A 22,188-nucleotide genomic window follows, 5' to 3' on the forward strand; every position below is an offset into this window, starting at 1 on the left:
AATAGAGGTAGGAATATACAGTATACATCAGACCCGGCACATATGGGTACTTAGCAAAAAAAGTAAGGCCGCGCCCCCTTTTGGGGGAAAGAAAAACCAAAGATTCCACAGATGTCAATGTGATGTGTGGATTGTAATGTTGACAAGTTCGTACGCATTCATCTCTTGTTATACAAACAATTGTTTTATATACATGTCTAATAATTATTTTGCGATCTTGCCTAGATCTGAGCGTTCTCGACACCTTAATAAATTGAGGTTGATCGCCGTCATGTCCCTTCAGTCTTCCTCTGTCCAACACAGTGGCCTATACATATTTCATTGAATCACGTTAGGCTAAGTGTTGTCTGTAAATAACCAACATTTTAATAACAACTGTCTGATTTTATGGGCTCATTTAGTTTGAGACGACAGTCTCTCGACAGACAACCGTGAATAGTAACGTATCGTATGTGGCTCAAATCTTAGTATGAAAGTCTCGGTTAACCCGCTATACAACAGCTTTTCATCATTTTCGTCATTTTCTCTCCTGTGACAGTGAGTTTCTTTCCCCCAAAAGGGAGCGCAACCTCGCTGGTCTGGTCTATAGCTTGGAGCCATACAGCCCTTCTATTATTATTGGAAATCAATTAACAACACAAAACAATGACAAATATTGTCCAGAAACCCTCACAGGTACTGCATTAGCATAAAATAATATGCTCAAATCATAACATGGCAAACTGCAGCCCAACAGGCAACAACAGCTGTCAGTGTGTCAGTGTGCTGACTTGACTATGACTTGCCCCAAAACTGCATGTGATTATCATAAAGTGGGCATGTCTGTAAAGGGGAGACTCGTGGGTACCCATAGAACCCATTTTCATTCACATATCTTGAGGTCAGAGGTCAAGGGACCCCTTTGAAAATGGTCATGCCCGTTTTTCCTCGCCAAGATTTAGTTTGGAGCGTTATTTATCCTCCTTCGCGACAAGCTAATAGGACACAGTTGGTTACCAATGGATTCCTTAGGTTTACTAGTTTCATATGCTGCCAGTATATTCACTCCAGCTTAAAACTGAGCCCATTACAACCTCCGTGTGTTATTATCGCGTTAACTTTGACAGCCCTAATTTACATACAAACAAAATGGAGAGGGCCTGAAAAATAACAAAAAAAACGACTGGAATTCTTGGTAGGTTTTGAACAAATTGAACGATGACCTGCGTTTACTGGACTTTTGCTGCTGATGCTGATGTTTTGCACACTCGTTAGTTGTATTTGATCGTTATTATATTATAACACTTCATAATGATTAAATATTTTGTACTTATATTGCTTAAAATCTGTACTTTTTATCTCTGATATTTATTATCTTTTATCTCATTACTGCCTTATTTTATTCCTTGTAAATATGTGCGAAGTCTTTTAAGACAATAAGGCACCATTTGAGGCTGACGCAACTGCAATTTTGTTGTGCTTGCCTAATGACAATAAAGTTCTTGATTGATTCATTAACATTATCTTCATGGTGATGATGATGATGATGATGATGATGATGATGATGATAATGGTGATGATGATAATACATAAGCCTCCAATGCCATTGTACGTCATATGTGCACATATCTTTGATATTCAACTTGTTATGAGTTCATAGATGCCAAATACTTAATACTTAACCAAATACTAGATATATTATGATAAGACAAAATTTTGAAAATGTCTTCACATTTGTGCTTAGGCAAGCCCAGAGAACACTTCCACCAAAGGAAATTTAAAAAATTCAGTTGCGGGCCCAAATGGGTTAAATGAACTGAAAGTTGCAGCGGACCTGCAATTTCCTTGGAGATTGTTCCAGATATATGGTGCATAAAAACTGAATGCTGCTTCTTCGTGTTTAGTTTTGACTCAGAAAGGGGACAGAAAGCAGACGACCTGAATCCAACCGAAAAAAAAGACACACATTTAAATGTTCAATCTGATGTGTAATCGCAGTCAGCGCTTTAATGAGCACAAATACTACAAAAGTGCTACAGATGTCAGAGAAGTTCTGCCAAGTTCTGTAAGTGAGTGTAAACACTCCCATGTGATGGTTAGGGGGTTTGATACTTTTTCTAGTGTACCTCCTGGTGTTATAAACAAAGGCCTACGTGGAGCGCTGACTCTGGAAATAGCCTGTACCTTTGACCTATTTAGAGAGCGGACTTTTTTCTGAGAAACTGGCGAAGCCTCACATAGAGCTACATGTGGCCTTGGGCTCACGTATGTGCAGGCTCATGTTTGATTTTGGCAAGCTTACACATGTATAAGCTGGCTGTCAGAGGCAGGAGCATGTCTTCAGGAGCAAGAGAGCGAAGCAGCTGGTAACATACTGCTTCCTCTGGGCTGAGCATGGGTTGTCTGTGTGGCAGATAAGGTGCCACCTTAGGTGTACATTAACGTTGAAATATGCAAAACGTTGTGCGGTTATATGAATAGCTAAGTTCAAATAAAAAGTATCCTCTCTCCTCTCACTCCTCCAAGCCTCCTCCTTATCTGCCTGTCAGCCCCGACATGTGTGCCGCATACTGCAGGTCTGAAAGCAGATAAGGTGAAGGGTTTAGTTAACCTGCGAAAGTGGGTGAAACCCGAGTTTGTGAATGGCCACTGGATGATGGATAGGTGAAACGGAAGGAGGTGTCAAGGATTATCTAACAATTTATGGCCTGTAAAAGAAGTTAAACTGCATTAGAGGCAGCATGTGTACATGGCATTGGTGGGAGCTTTGAAATTGTGCCTACCACTGCTAATGCTTTTTTCATGTTCAGTTGTTTGGAGTATGGATAATGTTCCGTGTTGAGAATTCATTAGATAATAACAAAAATAAAACTCCAGTGTGGGGCTAAATGTGACAAGAAATACCCTAAAATTCACTTAATTTCTCCTGTCAAGTCAGTGAAGTCAATTTTATTTGTAAAAGCCCAATATCACAAATCACAAATTTGCCTCAGAAGGCTTTACAATCTGTACATACGACACCCTCTGTCCTTTAAATTATGACCCTCTCGTCGGATGTGGAAAAACGTAACCAAAAAAAGCCTTTTAACAGGGAAAAAAATGGAAGAAACCTCAGGAAGAGCAATGAGGGATTCCCTCTTCCAGGACGGACAAACATAAAAAAGATGTCGTGTGTACAGAGTAACAACATAATGAAAATACAACATGTCATAGACAATCCATATGACAAAAAATTGCTACATATAATGCCAAACAGCTTCCCGGTGTTGCCGAACAGATAAAGCCTGAGCAACACGACCTCTTCTCCACCATGTAACCTATAGAGAGGACAAGATCTTTGTTTTTACTTCACAGTTGCTTTGGTAATGTAAACGTATGTTTCCCATGCCAATAAGCCCCTCTGGACTGAATTGAATTGATAGTAATATATTCTTTTTGTAAAATTCCTTTACAGGGGGGCTATAAGCCTCGTTTCCACTGCGTGGTTCGGCTCGACTCAACCAAACACTCTGCTGGTACCAGGCAGGGACCGAGTGATAAAGTTGGTAAACACAATCATTTTATGAATAGATCATGTAGGCTGTCGCATTAGGCCCTCTAATGACTACTGCGAGTACGTTTCTGGCTTTTATTCAACATCAACTTCACATGACAGCATTTAGCAGTAGGCTAACTTAATATGCCTTCAGGAATTAGAGTTTGGCTGCTTTTTTCACACTGCTGGTGTGAATGAGTGATGGGTTTTGACATAAAGAACATATGCCGCAGGTGCAGGTACTGTAGATCTGCAGTGGTGACACCAGATGGATGGATGGCTCTAATGATTGTCACTTTAACTCCGCCCCCACCCCGCCCCCCCTCCCCACCTCTACTTGAAGGGTTAAAGTCAGGTGTTGAACACACTGCAAAATATGTCAACCTTCACAGTTATTTTGAGTCTTGAAAAAGTGAAAATTACTTTAAAATAAAATGACAACTTTAGGAGGTTGGTGAAAACTATTTGTGGATGAATTTTTATTATTTGCTTACTTGTTTTGCTAGACATGAGATTTGTTTAGACCCCTTTTCTGTTAGTAAACGTGATGACGTATTTTGTGGGCGTAGCGTTAAGCGGAGGCAGAGAAATTCTCTGAACACGTTGGTTAGTTAACGCTGGCTAACAAGGATTGTTGCCTTGTTTTGTTTTAACAATGGCTGAAGAAAATACTAGTTTCTCTCAATATGTTCTGTCACTCACTCTCCGAGATCACGAGTGTTAGTTGAAAAAGTTAACATTAACCAACGGGACCAGATAAGCCGACACACTACGCCGCTGGCAGACTACTTCGGGAGGAGTAGACGGCTGGCTAGTTAGCTAGCTAGATTGTCTGTCTCTGTAACTGGCTGGCTAGCTAGGAGTATCAATTTTGTTCATTTTCTGTGTTGCATGACAGCATGGCGGAATTAGCAAGCTAGCTAAGTAGCCAGCTGTCCGACCAGATTCCATTCCGGAATGATTAGTTTGGATTTTAGAACGTGTTACATTTCAATTCCGGAATGTTTAGTTCGGATTTTAAAATGTATTATGTTAACATTCCGTAATGTTCAGTTCAGATTTTAGAATGTGTTATGTCACCATTCCAAAATGTTCAGTTTTGATTTTAGAACGTGTTACATTACAATTCCGGAATGTTCAGTTTGGAATTTAGAACGTGTTACATTACAATTCCGGAATGTTCAGTTTGGATTTTAGAATGTGTTATGTTACAATTGCGGAATGACTAGTTCGGATTTTAGAACGTGTTACGTTACAGTTCCGGAATGTTTAGTTCATATTTCAGAACGGGTTACGGAATTACAATTCCGGAATGTTACATTCAGATTTTAGAATGTGATACGGAATTAAAATTCCGGAATGTTAAATTCAGATTTTAGAACATGTTAGTTTACCATTCCGGATTATTCAGTTTGGATTTTAGAATGTGTTACATTTCAATTCCGGAATGTTCAGTTTTTCGATTTGAGAACGTGTTACATTACAATTCTGGAATGTTTAGTTCGGATTTCAGAAAGTGATACGGAATTACAATTCTGGAATGTTTAGTTTGGATTTGAGAACGCGTTACGAATTACAATTCCGGAATGTTAGGTTAAGATTTCAGAACTTGTTACGGAATTACAATTCCGGAATGTTCAGTTCAGGTTTTAGAATGTGTTACGTTACAATTCCGGAATGATTAGTTTGGATTTTAGAACGTGTTACGTTACAATTCCGGAATGACTAGTTCGGATTTTAGAACGTGTTACGTTACCGTTCGGGAATGTTTAGTTCGGATTTCAGAACGTGTTATGTTACAGTTCCGGAATGTTTAGTTCGGCTTTCAGAACGTTTTACGGAATTACAATTCCGGAATGTTAAATTCAGATTTTAGAATGTGTTGCTCTTGTAAAGAACATGTTACTTTACAATTCCGGAATGTTCAGTTTGGATTTTAGAACGTGTTACATTACAATTCCGGAATGTTCAGTTCAGATTTTAGAACGTGTTACGTTACAATTCCGGAATGTTTAGTTCAGATTTTAGAACGTGTTACGTTAATAGCAACAAAAGCTGTCTGTGTGTGAGTGTGCTGACTTGATTATGACTTGCCCCAAACTGCATGTGATTACTATAAAGTGGACATGTCTGTAAAGGGGAGACTCGTAGGTACCCATAGCACCCATTTTCATTCATATATCTAGAGGTCAGAGGTCAAGGGACCCCTTTGAAAATGGCCATCACCATTCCATTCCGGAATGTTCAGTTTGGATTTTAGAACGTGTTACATTACAATTCCGGAATGTTTAGTTCAGATTTTAAAATGTGTTATGTTAACATTCCGGAATGTTCAGTTCAGATTTTAGAATGTGTTACGTTACAGTTCCGGAATGTTTAGTTCATATTTCAGAACGGGTTACGGAATTACAATTCCGGAATGTTACATTCAGATTTTAGAATGTGATACGGAATTACAATTCCGGAATGTTAAATTCAGATTTTAGAACATGTTAGTTTACCATTCCGGATTATTCAGTTTGGATTTTAGAATGTGTTACATTTCAATTCCGGAATGTTCAGTTTTTCGATTTGAGAACGTGTTACATTACAATTCTGGAATGTTTAGTTCGGATTTCAGAAAGTGATACGGAATTACAATTCTGGAATGTTTAGTTTGGATTTGAGAACGCGTTACGAATTACAATTCCGGAATGTTAGGTTAAGATTTCAGAACTTGTTATGGAATTACAATTCCGGAATGTTCAGTTCAGGTTTTAGAATGTGTTACGTTACAATTCCGGAATGATTAGTTTGGATTTTAGAACGTGTTACGTTACAATTCCGGAATGACTAGTTCGGATTTTAGAACGTGTTACGTTACCGTTCGGGAATGTTTAGTTCGGATTTCAGAACGTGTTATGTTACAGTTCCGGAATGTTTAGTTCGGCTTTCAGAACGTTTTACGGAATTACAATTCCGGAATGTTAAATTCAGATTTTAGAATGTGTTGCTCTTGTAAAGAACATGTTACTTTACAATTCCGGAATGTTCAGTTTGGATTTTAGAACGTGTTACATTACAATTCCGGAATGTTCAGTTCAGATTTTAGAACGTGTTACGTTACAATTCCGGAATGTTTAGTTCAGATTTTAGAACGTGTTACGTTAATAGCAACAAAAGCTGTCTGTGTGTGAGTGTGCTGACTTGATTATGACTTGCCCCAAACTGCATGTGATTACTATAAAGTGGACATGTCTGTAAAGGGGAGACTCGTAGGTACCCATAGCACCCATTTTCATTCATATATCTAGAGGTCAGAGGTCAAGGGACCCCTTTGAAAATGGCCATCACCATTCCATTCCGGAATGTTCAGTTTGGATTTTAGAACGTGTTACATTACAATTCCGGAATGTTTAGTTCAGATTTTAAAATGTGTTATGTTAACATTCCGGAATGTTCAGTTCAGATTTTAGAATGTGTTATGTCACCATTCCAAAATGTTCAGTTTTGATTTTAGAACGTGTTACATTACAATTCCGGAATGTTCAGTTTGGAATATAGAATGTGTTATGTTAACATTCCGGAATGTTTAGTTCGGATTTCAGAACGTGTTACGGAATTACAATTCCGGAATGTTAAGTTCAGACTTTAGAATTTGTTACGTTAAAATTCTGGAATGTTCAGTTCAGGTTTTAGAATGTGTTACGTTACAATTCCGGAATGTTCAGTTTGGATTTTAGAACGTTCTCGGAATATTACGACTTTTTCCTCGGAAAGTTATGACTTTATTCTCGTAATATTACGACTTTTTTTCCTCGTAAAGTTATGACTTTATTCTCGTGATATTATGACTTCGAAATCTCAGATTCTTTTTCCGTCAATGTAGCCCTGATACTCTGTCGTATGAATGCATACGAACTTGGCAATATTACAATCCATTCGTCAGATTGCATTGAAGTCTCTGGGATCTTCTGTTTTCTTTCCCCCCGAAAGGGGGCGTGGCCTTAACAATTTTTTTGCGAAATACCCGTATGTGCCGGAATGATGTATACTGAGCAACTTGTAGAAAGGGTTATTTTTTGCAGTGTGCTGCTGTGAACAGGGCGGGGCGGAGAGAGGAGGTTTCCTTCACAGAGAGAGAGAGAGAGAGAGAGAGAGAGAGAGTGTGAGGAGAGCGAGTCAGCTGGTCGAGAGTGCAGGTTGAGAGCAGTGCATGTGTGTGTGTGTGCAAAGAAAGCACCTCGGGGTGGGGGGGAACAAGGTGCAGAGAACAGAACAGCGGACTCTTGTTTTGTGAGGTGGTGAATCAGTTTGTGTGGAGATCCAGACGAGGACAGTCGAAGTGCACCGAGTCCTGGACACGACTCTGGAGCTGCGTGCTGCACCTTTGATTACAGTAAGCACTTCAGTTATATGTTTGGAAACTCAGTATAGAGAAGGCATCTGGTTGAATTCAGTGTCAGACACACAGGGATGCAGAGCAGAGCAGGGGCTTTTCAACTCACTCTACCAGGCAGAAATGAGACATTTTTAGCCACTATAGATATCTTAAAGTCTGTCAAACCTCTTTAGTGCATGAAGATGTTGACATTTTAAAGGGCAATCAAGAAGAAGATGTTGCTAACTTTATGAACTTGCAGTCATACTTGTATTGGTGATGATGGTGGATCAGTTTTTTACAAGACTGACATAATAAGTCCTCCTCAACACCAGTCAGTCAGTCTGTAGCTGCTCCATCAGTGCCTGTTTCATCTCCTCTTGCTGGAGCTGCTGCACTTTGGTTTCTTCCACTAATTGCTACTTTGTAAAGGGAGTTATCTGAACCCACAGCACATACAAGAACGGCTGCATCAAGGAGGATAAGCTGTGTGGCTGTGTGTGTGTGTGTGTGTGTATGTTTGTTGATGGTCTGTCATAAAGCTCCATTAGCTGTGACCTAATGTAGGATAATCTCTGCATGCTGCTAAACTTCCTCCTTCCTTCCTTCCTTCCTGGTGCATAAAGAAGACTACAGGTCTGTGTAGGATCAGGCAACATTAAGACCTGTAAGAGGCCCTGAATGCCAGAATTATACTATTGTGTGTGTGAGGTACAGGTGCAGATGGATAATACGTATACCATAATACGTTGCAGTGCAGTTCTTGTATTGTTTTTTTTAGTTTTTTTAGAAATAATTCATAATCATTAGGGCTTGGTACGATTCACCTGTCTCCAGATTGGATACTATCACGATACTCCGTTGCCGATTTGATATGCATTTCGATTTATAAGTATTGCGATTCGATATTACGTTTTTTTTTTGCGATTTTTGTTAACTTCTTTAACACTAGACCATGGGGAAAAAGTTGAATCATACACTTCTAGGGACTTTTACTTTGGAAAATATCCAAATTAATACAGTAAAAATGTTTGATTTTCAGCATGTGTGTAGTCAGAGATGTCCTGAAGTCAAATATATCAGTCATTGTAAGGCATTTTTATTAAATTTTTTTCCAGCAACCCAAAAATCAAAGAATAAAGACATTTCCCTCACAAATTAGTGGTATTTTCTTTTGATTTTTTAATAAGGGACTTGTTATGTTTTATACTTCTGGTCAATATGATCCAATCAATCTTATTTCCATATATGTATTTATACAGTTTCCTTTATTAACACTTTGTTTTGAAAACAGGACGTAGTCGCTCGTGTATACTTCCGTTAACTTCGCCAAGTCCGTCGCTAGCTCTGCTGTCAGCTCCGTTCTCTTTATACATCCATGGTCAGCTCCATCGGGGCCGTTTGAATGCATTTAACATAAATGTCAGTATATGGGTGCTCTACAGTTGTAGAGTCGGCTGATTTGACCACGGAGATGAGAGTGGCAGCTGGCTTGACTGTACGTTACCGCAATACGATAACGTTTCCTGTCCATGACAGAGTTAGCATGCAGCTTTAGCCGTGATGTCTAGCTCTGCTTTTCCGGGCAATGTCTGAAACCCAAGGTGTGTCCGTACTTTACTGGATGTGTAGTGTTAACCACTTTGGATTTAACATGTGAGGGTGCAGGTCGTATCCACGCGGACACTCCGCCGTTTTCTACTCTGTCCTTTCGGCTCACTGCGGCCGGCTGCGGTTTGTTTTGGTTGAAGGATACGGAACGGATATGACGTCATGTTACTCAGACTACAACAATAAAAGGGGTAACTTTCTTCTACCGCCACATAGACTCAAATGAAGCAAATACATCGATTCTGGCATTGAAAAATTTCAAAATTTGATACATGAATCGTGAATCGATTTTTTTTCCCACCCCTTATAATCAGTAAAAACCTGCTACTAAAATGCACTCAATGTCTGAGGTCATTTCTACTTGGCTGGATGTAGGACTGTGGTGTGTTATACACACACAAACACACACACACATGTGTGGCATTATTAAGTTGCTCCCTGCTCCATTTAATTCTCTAGATCTCCCCGTATGACCAGTAAAGCTGAATTACTCCCTTTCTCTGCAGGAGGAACCACAAATGTCAGCAAATGTCAAGCACTCGGAGCTTTGGCTTTGCTTTCAGGCTTATTAGCCACACATGCGATCAAGCCCCGCTTGCCCTTTTGGCCAGGCGTTTGATTAGTGTGAACACACGTTTAAGCCTATGCAAGAACGTGTGAGATATAAAACCAGTCGAAAAAAAAGTGTGCAATTATCAGCAGGGGAGAGGCTGTCTTTTCTGTGTGTGTGTGTGCGACTGCACACACACATTTTAGACACAGATTCTCAGTCAGCAGAGTGACCTAAAGATAGCAGAGCCCCAGTGGAAACAGTAATTAGTGGGGGTGAAAAGAGAGGGAGAAGAGAGGACGAGGAGGAGGAGGAGGAAGAGATATTGTTTGAACCATCTGATATCTGTTATATAATGACCTGTACAATGGAGACATGCTGGGAGAGAAAGTGAAGAGAAACCAGCAGAGTCAAAGAGTGAGTGGAGCTATTTAGTGAGAGAGATGCAGAGTTCAGTGTGTAGATTCAGTTTGCCGAACCTTTGTTGGAAGCAGTATCGGTTGCAGCACTTCCCTGAAATTTGTATGTGGGCCGCACAAAGATCCATCTTAACAAGCCATTTCTTCTTTTTTGTGGAGCATTTTTTATTTTTCTTGAATTGAGAGAATGAGCTAGACGTCTCTAAAATGTTATTGCAGCTTTCCATGAAATAGGGTGCCGATAGGAGTCCTTAAAGGGAGCAGTCGTGGTGATCTGGGATCTCCACCAACAGGCGAGGACAGGCTTCTCCAGCCAAAACAATGAAACAAATGTGGATAGAAATCGGATTCAAAAACGACATAACGCAGGGCCAAGGAGCCCATTCATCCTCAATTTTAAGTGGTTGGAATGAATTTTGGGGTGTAGCTGCAAGTTGGATAACCAAAAATGTCCCTCTATAAAACACTGCAGCAAAATAAATAGATTTGCATAGACATCCAAGCAACACACGACTCAATGCTGGACAGCCTGACATGAGAATTTATAGCAGTGTGTATCCTCTTTCCAAACACACACATACACACAGCTTCCCCGTGCATACTCGCAGCAGATAATGCTGCACAATGCAGTGGAAATAGCCGACTCCTATTTCAAGTTCCTTCAGAAAGGCTCTCCACCCTCTTCCCCCCTTTTGCCTTCAGCCTGCAGGTGGTGAGTGGTCATGTGTTGCCAGCTTGGAGAGGGTTTCTTATTTAGTCTTAAGCCCCAGGCTTTGTTTGGGTACTGACTTGTGTGTGTGTGTGTGTGTGTGTGTGTGCATGCGTGCGTGTGTGTAGTACACAATGGCTGTGTTTACATTGGATTCGGTGTGCACATGTTCATCCATGCACGCACATTCATTTGCACATGCAGGCTTTGTTTTCTCTTTAGCAGAGAGAAGGGTGTAGGGTTTGTGTCTCTTGTCTTTAGGCATACCAAATACCAGTTTTTACAAAGTTGTTGCATGGTGTTTTTATAGGGCTGGGACAATACACCTACTGTGTCTCCCAATTTAATACTTGGGTGCCGATTTGATATGTATTGCGATTATACTGTAAGTATTGCGATTCTACAAGAATTGCTATTCGATATTACAATTTATTGTTACCTTTTTAACACTAGACCATGGGAAAAAAGTTGAATCGTACACATCTTGGGACTTTTACTTTGGAAAATATCTAAATTGATACCATACCAATGTTTGATTTTCAGCATGTATGTAGTCCGAGATGTCCTGAAGTCAAATATATCAGTAAAATCCCAAAATACGTGTATACTTCCGCTAACTTCGCCAAGTCCGTCGCTAGCTCTCCCGTCAGCTCCGTTCTCTTTATACATCAATGGTCAGCTCCATCTGGGCCGTTTGAATGCATTTAACATAAATGTCAGTATATGGGTGCTCTACAGTTGTAGCGTCGGCTAATTTGACCACGGAGATGAGAGTGACGGCCGGCTTGACTGCACGTAACCACAATAACGTTAACGTTTCCTGTCCATGACAGAGTTAGCATGCAGCTTTAGCCGTGATGTCTAGCTCTGCTTTTCCTGGCAATGTGTGAAACCCAAAGTGTTTCCATACTTTACTGGATGTGTAGTGGTTACCACTTTGGATTTAACATGTGAGGGTGCAGGTAGTATCCATGCGAACCCTCCGCCGTTTTCTACTATCTCGTTTCGGCTCATTGCGGCCGGCTGGTTTGTTTTGGTTGACGGATACGGAACGGATATGACGTCATGTTACTCAGACTACAACAATATAAGCGGTAACTTCCTTTTACCTCCACATAGACACAAATGAAGCAAATAAATTGATTCTGGCATTAAAAAATCTATTTTAAAAGTCATAAAAAAAAAAAAAAGTGTTGAACACTCACCTAATTTTGTTACGTCACTTTTTTGGGTTGCCCATTACTTTTCTTTTTTCAGTTCATTTTGTGAATTTGTGTTTTCTCCTGTAATCTTTGTGCTGTCAATTTACTGATAGGTGCTTGATCCTCTTTTTATTCGGTCTGTTTCCTTCAGGGTGCTGGGGAGACCAGAGGGTGTCATTCCCTACAGAGGGAATACTGAAGGAACACCATGGCCTTAGCGGGATGTCCTGACTACTTCTTACGTCACCCAAACTACCAGGTAAATATTTTGGTGGCTCCATTTCATTAAGCTTTGCCAGTTGCGAGCCAGCATACACAATTCCATTGCTCCCATTATTAATAACAATGTCATAATAATAACTGTAAAGGGGGTGTGGATGAACAGGGGAAAAATATGAAATGAAACTAAGTTGAATGAATATGATTTATGTAAGGAAAATAAACAAACAATAGTTGTATTTCAATAAAATAGAACTTGGATCCTTTTTTATTAATTGCTTCCCCAATATTGTTTATTATCGATAAAACATTGTGGGATGGTGGGGGTCATGGACTCTTTTCGGCTTTTGAAGGGGGGCATAACAGAAAAAGTTTAAGAACCACTGGCTTAGGGTAATAATAATGTAAATAACATAGACTGTATATAAGAAGTGGACGTAGTCACCATGACGTCACCCATTGGTTTGTGGACTGCCATTTTGAAGCCTTGAGTTCAGCATTTTGGCTGTCGCCATCTTGGTTTTTTGGAACCAGAAGTGTTACGAGAGGGTGGAGCTAAGTAAAACCGAACGCTGAATAGGAAATTTTTAGGCGACCAAAATGTTACAATTAACTTTCATGAACTGAAAACACACTGTGAAAGGGTTAAAATTCAACAACTCCCGGACTGGACAACGCCGTGGTAGCGACCTGTCAATCAGCCAGGGTAGCCACGCCCTAAAGCATACCGTGCTTTATGGTCTATTTGACTCTAAATGGGACCATAATTTACTAAATGAACATTACCTCTACTGAAATTATATCTCTGCACGCTCGCTAACGTTAAGCACACTCTGCGTGTGTGTGTCAAACTCCAACAAAGAGAGCAGAGGACAGAAGCAGACTCAGTGTAACAGAGCATAGTTTTTATTACATGACTATTTTGATACAAACGTATACCAGCCAGTGTGGTGGATAGCCGGCTGAGATTTACTCGTCAAACCGAAAATCTACCCGCATTTGGCGCTTGGCGGGTGTCAATTTTGGACCCTAACTGCGAGGGTAAACACAGTGCATAGTGCTCGTCTCCCCTTCCTCCACCTCGGGACCTCCTGCTGGTCAACAGGTTTAACATCCTGGACATGCAGGTGTTCCCTCTACTGGAGGGAAGCTTCCACCTTCCACTGTCTCTTTTGCCTCCAACCGGCCCTGGCTCTCAGCGGACCAAACACCGGTTGACACTTGGCAATATTATTAGAAATGGCAACATCAATTTCCGTAACTATGCAGACGATACCCACTTATATATCTCTGTAAGATCAAATGATGACAGAACGGACAAACCAAACACTGTCAACTTTTCCTGCTTGGGCTGGAGTCGATAACGTTACTCGCTGCCGTTGCTGCCGCCGCTGCCGCCGCTGCTGCCGCTCTCTCTCTCTTGCTTCACCACTCACTTCCCACGTACACACACTCTAAGCACTCTATTCTTACAACAACTGGTTTTAGAGAGGGACATTTGCGTTTTCGCGTCAGCCAACGTATTTCTTTTACACGTTTGGCACACGGGAGAAGTTGTAATCTGCAACCTCACCGCTAGATACCGCTAGATACTGCCAGATCCTACACACTGCTCCTTTAAGCACTTTCTATTGTATTTGTACATAAATTGTGCTATATAAACAAGTTTATTATTATTTTTATTATTATTATCAACATGTTTACAGTGGCTCTGTGAGTCTACTTTTTTCACAGTGAATGACTCCTGGCCTAGTTAGGTGAAATATGGCATCCGTGCAGCACAACAGACCCACTTCCACTGTCGAACTCCTGCAGAATGAGCCCTTTGTTTCTCAGCTCGGATTTTCTCCACTCCAACCCTCCAGTAACCTAAAGAATTTGGCTAAAGAGCATCGTGGAGGTCTATAAATAGAGCGCCAAACAAACAACAATAACAAGCTGCGGGCTTTGTTGTGTGCGACAGGCCTGAGAGCATGGGGATTGATGGCATGACGTCTTACTGGGACCAATGGGACGACGGAGGTGACGTATCCTCAGCTGCCTTATTCCTCTTAGTGGAGGTACAAAAATGCAGCTCCCTGCTAACCCGAACCGTGGGACCGCTCAGCCCCCGTTGAGTTGACATGAAGTTGGATTGGTTCACGTTAGCTTCCAGGAAAGGGTTTTGCACCAGTAAGACTGCAGTGAATAGTGAATTGAATCCCCATAGAAAAGAACATTCCTCCACCCTGCATCTAGCGGAGAAAAAACTGAGTTTGATAGTTAGAGGGAGAGAAGTGGGTTACAACACTGCTGTGTGTGTTATGTAAAGCTTCCCAGTTGACGTGACACAGCATGGCACACACACACATACACACACACACATACACGCACACACACACACACACACACACACACACACACACATATACCCCATGGAGTCTCTCTGTAGGCAGTCACTGTAGGTTTGGTGTGTATAGATAAGGAGCAAATGAGCCCTCTTCTCTGCATACTTACATAACGTTATACATAACGCCGGGCATGTTTGGGAATCTGGGCAGCGTTCCAGCCCTGTCTCCAAAGTGTGTGTGTGTGTGTGTGTGTGTGTGTGTGTGTGTGTGTGTGCGTCTGTCTATCTTAGTGAGAACTTTGGATCTGTGCCAGAGATGTCTCAGAGGAAGCAGCCAGCAACTCTTTCTCTCTTTTCCGTCCCATCTCCTTATATACAGTATATACATGTATATGAGTGTGTATTTGTTCATGTGCATACACAAGAACTGCAGAGAACTAAGAAACCACAGCCCACAGACTCGAAGCTCAGCGGAGTTATGACTTTAACCGTTCAATGGATCCTCACGTCAATATTTTTGTCAACAGTCCTGAATGTGTCTGTTCTGTTTTTCTTAAAGTTCTGAAAGTTCAGCGGCTACGGGCACGCTCAGTCTTGCGGTTGTGCTTTCGAGGAACTGTAATATACTGTATGTTTATATATATATATAGTACAGAAAGTATGTTGAAATGCCTAGATGTTAATGCTGTGGGCTATAGAGTGAAAGGGGAGACGTTTTTTCATGATCAAAGCTCGAAGTTCTGCTGACTCCAAGAAAGAGCCATAACATTCGTCCAAATAAATGTATCTTTAAGACAAGAAATAACTCACTGAAATCCAAGAAAATCACAGGAGATGACTCTTTAATTTCAGCAGGACAGAGAGTCAAAGCAAGCAGGAAGAGACAATATCGTTCAAAGCCAGCAACTTTCTTTCTTCGCACTTTTACACTGTTCATTGAACTGTTCAGGTTTTTAAGATTTGTAAGGAACTGTTCAGAGATGTTTTTAGCCATGGACTGTATATAAGAAGTGGATGTTGTCACCGTGACGTCACCCATTGATTTGTGGACTGCTGTTTTGAAGCCTTGAGTTTTGCATTTTGTCCGTCGCCGTCTTAGTTTTTTGCAACCGGAAGTGACACAAGAGGGTGGAGTTAATGGTGCCTTCAAATGGGGTCGTGTTTACCGTGTTCATGAGAAGAGTCCATATGAACGGCCCCCTCTTGCGGTATTCAAGAAGTGGGAAGTTTCTGAAAGTATACGAGTTGTGACGGGTTTGTTGACGTTGTCAGAAATGGCGGAGGCCATGGAAGTACATTTTTTGGTGCAGAATAAGTTGATATATTGTAATTTTATATGTTTTTCTTCATAATTTTATAATAGGTCTGAGGAAAATGTTTATATTCCCAACGGCCTCATCTTTGTCCTCTGTCATTATGTCTTTGCATTATGTTACCCACTTGCTAGATAGCTAAATTGTTAGCCTCTGTGGCTTCTAGACGCCAACATTAACGTTAATATTTCCATTGCTTAGCAGCCGTTTTCTCACAACTTATCCACTTGAACGCCAACCATATTGTGTACACGACTTCCCGTGTTGTAAACACGAGCTTACAACTTCATTTGAAGGCACCAAATATACAACCAAACTCTGAATAAGACATTTTCCGGCAACCAAAAAGGTTATAATTAACTTTCATGTACTGAAAACACACTGTGAAAGGATTAAAGTTCAAAGACGAAAACACGGAAAAACTCCCAGGCCGGACAACGCCGTGGTAGCGACCTGTTAATCACAAGGTAGCCACGCCCTAAAGCATCCCCTGCTTTATGGTCTATTTGACTCTAAATGGAACCATCATTTACTAAATGAACATCATTCTGTATTGAAGAAGACTTGAAACTAGCGATTAAGACCATGAACTCATGTTTACAATGTTTACTGAGGTAATAAATCAAGTGAGAAGTAGGCTCATTTTCTCATAGACTTCTATACAATCAGACTTCTTTTTGCAACCAGAGGAGTCACTCCCTGCTGGCTATTAGAAATAATGCAAGTCACTTTTCACTTTTCAAACCTGGAGTTGCCCACTGGTATTAGCACAAACTGTAGTCAATCCACCAGAATATTCCATCCAGATAAGTCTTTGCCAAGATCAGTTCCTGTCACTTGGGGACCTAGTTTACCATTGAGGTCGCATCAGTACACTATCTCTTCAGACTATAGAGTCAGAGAAAGTGCATTACTGGGAGTTCACAATGAATTTTATGGGGAATGTAGCCGTTACAGTTGACACTTTTACTGCACGAGTACTGCTGAGGGGAGGGGACTTGCCCTGGGTTTACTTGTAGCTATATATTAACACTGCTGCTACTGATATCTCTTCCTAGATCCGGGACAATGTCCCGCCTCCAACTCCACACAGTGTACACAATTACACTCTAATGTCCAGGAGAACGCAGGCTGATAGTGCTGAAAGAAGAATGACAGACACACATGTCTTATGGCTGTAATGCTTACCAGAAACAAAATTTAAAGAGGACCTATTGTACTTTTTCCCTTTCCTTTAGTGTGTTGTATATTTGTTTTGTGCATGTAAAAGGTCTGCAAAGTTACAAAGCCCAAAGTCCACGCCAAAGGGAGTTACTCTCCCCCTCAGAAACACTGCTCCTGAACTGCCTTGATTGAAGTCCCGCCTTTTCTTCCGTAACCCGGTGATGTCACCAAGTAAGACATTTGCATAATACCTGCCTAGCAGCTAGTTTGGCACGCCCTCAAACAAAGTTAGTTAGGGCGGAGCTAGAGCAGAGTCCGAAGAGTTTGGTTCGGTTGACCAGTAAAGCATGTAAACGTGTTCCAGTAGAAACCCCAAAATACAAGTGTGCACCTCAAAATGAGCATAAAATGTCCTCTTTAACCTATTAAACTCTTGATTTCTCCTTAAGTTTCTTAATAATTAGAAAGCAAAAACATATATATATATATATTCTCTATGTGCTTGTCCCAACTCTTCACTGTAGCTATATAATTCGTGCATCTTCATTTATTGCAGCATTACATTTAGTAATTTAGTAGAAATAAAGCTTTGCATCATTGTATCCACATTTCCCCATAATACAGCCTGACATACCAAATCTGGTATCTTAAAGGATTGTAAGATACTTTGGCAAATACGCTTTCGCTTTCTTGCCAAGAGTTAGATGACAAGATCTATAACACGGTTGTGTCTAGAAGGTATCCCCAAGTTGCAAAAATGTGCGAGAACTCTCATGAAACGCGCTGACCAACGACCTATCCTAACCCTGACCATTTGAAGTTGATGCCTAACCTTAAAGGTGCTAAATATTATATCCAGAGCATTAATATAGCATCAAACAACTATTTGCTATGTAATGAGTGAATGAAGTCGCTCTCCCTCTGTGTGTGTTGTAATCCGAGCTTCCCGCCGGGTCAGCCGCTCATGCTTTTAGTGCATGTTCATGCATGTGATCGTTGCTCTGCACCGCTCTCATACAGCGGTTAAAGCTGATAAAGCCATCCAGACCGATGGTGTCATTGCGAAAGCGAGGCGCCCACCCTCCGGTTCTCCTTCAGGTACATACCGTTAGCTCTGTCAGCACTTTTGCCATTGTCTGCACTTCACTAATATTTACTTATATTTCCATCGACATGTTGAGAGCCGTTGCGAGGCAATAGAAATGCTCCCAATCCCGTATTTAGCGCCTTTAACTATTCAAGGTCAAAGCCAAATATTAACCATCTCGCGAGACTTTGTCATTTTTGTGCGTCCGTGGAATTTGTGTTGGAGTCTCAGTTGTGGTGGGGGCTGGTTGATTGATGGCGTTAGTGGACTCTATTTCTAACCGAACGTTAGCTACGGCTAAGGCAATCGCGAGCGCGCATGACGTCACATCCTTTTGGAATTTCCTGGAAAAAACGGCCTAGGTTCTTCATATTAAAAGCAGTCTAAAGGCTGATAGAGGAAACACAGAAAGTCGCAGAAGGTCTCATTTTTTAGGTTAGGTTACAACCTGTTCACATGTTTGCAATAAAACACAATTTATACGTGAAAAAAGTTACATGCAGTCCCTTTTAAGAAGAAAATTTGAGCAGGAGTCCACATGTCTGTGGATTCGAGGAATGCTCATTGTTGTTTGCATGTTGGCTTATATGTCTCTTTCATGATGAGTAAGATATCAGAGGGAGTTTCGTGAGCAAGTTGTTGTATCTCTAGTCAGCTCTAGCTGAAGCCTGCAGACTTTCTTTGTCAGCACACAGGCCCTGCAGCCAAGTTGCCTTCCTTGGAAAGCTTTTGGCTGCTGCTTCTCAGAGCTATAAATCTTACTCTGGGCATTTATGGATGTTTTCGAAGCACCGAGCGGAGCTGCGAGTGTGTGTGTGTGCATACATGCACAGCATGACCCTCTGGCCACGAGAAGTTCCTGGAAGCAATGCTTCCTCGTTCTTCTTTTTCCTGGAAAAAAGGGAAGATTGAAAATTTGTTTGGCTTTCTTCCCTCCCTTTCTCCTCTGCAGCTTTCTTGCCCCGAGGCTGCTTCAAATTAGACAATGTGTGAGGAACTTGGCTGTGTGTGTGTGTGTGTATGTGTGTGTGTGTGTGTGTGTGTGCATCTCCAGACGTGTTAGATTGTATAAGTGTGCCTGAGCTGGTATGTTTTTGCTCTAAAAATGATTGATCTGAATCTTTTTTTTTTGTGGGGGGAGGGGGGGGTTAAACACACAAACCAGAATCTGATGCAAGTTTCACGTGAGAGTTTGAAAGGAGTATGTGAGAGAGAGAGAGAGAGAGAGAGAGAGAGAGAGAGAGAGGTCATAAAGTCATAGGGTCAAAGTGTCATTGGTCTCTGAACTTGAAGCTTGATGTTCCTCGAGAGAAGAGGCATGAACCCACCCGTTGTCTGACCTTCTGAACTCTGTGAAAATAACACGCTGTCCTACCCTTCACTGAAATATCTGACATGTTAAACCCACTGCATGGTTTTTTACCGCATGGCCTTCGCCTTTTTTTTTTTAAAACAAAAATCCTTTTTCTGCCTTTTTTTTTGACAGGAAAGCATGGACCGCACTTCCTCTCGCAGGCCCGATGAGCTGATTGTTCCAGGCTTTCAGCGCTCGGCCAATCAAAATTTGCCTCATCACCATGGTAACTTTCCTCTCCTCATCCAATTTATGTCAAATCAGAAACTCTGAACTATGGTCATCATCCCCCAATCTCTTTATCTACTCTTAAAGGTACAGTGTGTAGGATTTGGCAGCATCTAGTGTTGTGGTTGCAGATTGCAATCAACTGAGTACCCTTCTGCTGACTCCTCCCTTTCCAAGACTGCGCTAAAGTGAGCCGCAGAGTGCAAAATCGTGGTGATAATGTTTGCCTCGCTCAGACGCCATCCTTACCATAATAACACTACTTAAGGAGTAACGGAGGTCAGATGGCGGCTGCTGGTACCACGGTTTTGCACTCTGCGGCTCACGTTACCGCAGTTTCAAAAGTATGACGGAGAACTACGGTGGCCTTCTGGTAACATAAAAACATGAAAGGCTCTCTGTAGAACCAGTGTTTGGTTCGTCCGTTCTGTGCTACTGTAAAAACATGGCATAGCAACATGGCGGACTCTGTGAAGAGGACCCGCTCCCTATGTAGATATAAACGGCTCATTCTAAGCTAACGATTCTTAGTTTCAGGTGATTATACACTAATGAAAACATAGTTATGAATATTATATTCCATTTCTGCTAACACAGTATATCCCCCAAAATGTTACACACTGTTCCTTTAATGTTGTAAAAGATGGATGACACAGCTCTATCCATATTTCACTCATTTCCCTTTTTCATACCTCTCTTTATGGGATCTCTCCACAGCCAAAACACATTTGCTGGCCCACTGAATGTTCTTCCTCTGTTCCTTGAAATCCCCTCTCTCCTCCTCTATCTCCATCTCAATCTAGGACATTGTCTCCCTTCATCACTGCAGGCTCTGCTCTCCAGATGGAGAGGTTATAGATGAGTGTTAAAGTGCCTCCCTCCCCCCTTTTTTTTTAACAGTGCTCAGCACTTTTCTACAACCCCCACCTCCTCCCCCCTCCTCCTCTACACACACACACACAATATGCCTGCTCCCAATATATTTTTTTTCTTCTTCTTCACTTGGCATGGTGGTTTAGTGGATTGTCTGCTCTGCTGATGTATGGTGATCATGCTTGTGTGAGAGTATTAAATATGTCTTCACGTGAATGGGGTGTTTTATATAGGCCTGTAGGTCAGTTTATGGTGAGTAGGCCATAGGTCTGTGGGGCAGGGGTGGAGATAGTAGAAGCTGTGCAGGTTCACACTTGAATACAGGCAGTGACACCTCAGACGATCCCAGAGTGATTAGAGGGCTCCGCCTTTTTTACAACTGGAAAACAAACTTTTGCACTAATATTACTCCTGCTCTTTTCACCTACACATAAAAAATATTTATTGCAGCATTTTCATATCCACTTTGTGGTCTTTGTAAAGGTAATCACGGGAAATGAAAAAGCACTAACTGCAGTAGAAGTTGATGAGTTAGGTTGAGGGGAAAAAGGAAAAGTCAAATACAATCCTTATCATAAATAACTCCTAGACTGCACTGAATCAAACCACAAATTGATGATATTAACAGCATAACAATAGCTGATGGTATTACTTAAAGCTTCAGTAGGCAGAATGTTGTTAGCATCATTGGGCAAAAATTCCATAATAACCTTTCAGTATATTGTAATTCAAGTGTTCTGAGAGATAACTAGACTTCTGCACCTCCTCATGGCTCTGTTTCCAGGCTTTAAAAAATTTAGCCCGTGACGGAAGACTTTGGCCAATCACAGGTCATTTCAGAGCGAGAGCGTTCCTATTGGCTGTGCTCTGGTCATGTGAGTGGTGCTTGGCATTCCTTCAATAGATCTCAACATGACTGCCAGTTTACAAACTTTCTCATTTTACAGCTAAGCCGTGCAATACAAGATATTTCTGGAAACATTTGAGGCCAGAAATAGGCATTAACGTAACATAATATTGATTCATATTTGATCAGCGCTGCCTAGTTTGACCGTTCGGTCGGAGTTCGTGAGTGATTGACAGCCGGCTCTCATAGACGGCAGCTGGACAGCAGATCCCAGATCAGCTCTGACTGGTTAATTTCCTCCGGTTTGTGTAATCTTGCAGATGCGGCTAGGAGCACCGGAGGACACACAAGCACATGTTTGGTTTTTTTCAGTTTTCCTGTACTTCATGTACTACTGTCACGATATAGC

At 41.3% G+C, this 22,188-nt stretch overlaps 1 protein-coding gene and 1 long non-coding RNA gene across 3 annotated transcripts in view; one reads left to right on the top strand and one right to left on the bottom strand.

Moving 5' to 3' along the window:
* Positions 1-690: 690 nt before the first annotated feature.
* Positions 691-17,936, bottom strand: LOC119504003. The gene is made up of 3 exons (XR_005210468.1): positions 17,729-17,936; positions 8,122-8,129; positions 691-701 (listed from the first exon to the last, which is right to left on the bottom strand). It is a non-coding gene; the product is annotated as an uncharacterized LOC119504003 (long non-coding RNA).
* LOC119503963 (growth factor receptor-bound protein 10-like) overlaps positions 7,609-22,188 on the top strand; it is a 59,605-nt gene continuing 45,025 nt past the window's right edge. The window contains exons 1-3 of one of the 2 annotated variants that reach the window (XM_037796038.1): positions 7,609-7,892; positions 12,517-12,624; positions 19,964-20,057. In XM_037796038.1, the coding sequence (XP_037651966.1) occupies positions 12,574-12,624; positions 19,964-20,057 (145 nt within the window). In that variant the 5' untranslated portion in view covers positions 7,609-7,892; positions 12,517-12,573. Of the gene's footprint in view, positions 7,893-12,516; positions 12,625-19,963; positions 20,058-22,188 lie in introns of those variants that run through there. The other variant, XM_037796039.1, reaches the window with a different exon arrangement.

Source organism: Sebastes umbrosus, chromosome 15 (assembly GCF_015220745.1).
Source record: "Sebastes umbrosus isolate fSebUmb1 chromosome 15, fSebUmb1.pri, whole genome shotgun sequence".
NCBI lineage: Eukaryota > Metazoa > Chordata > Actinopteri > Perciformes > Sebastidae > Sebastes > Sebastes umbrosus.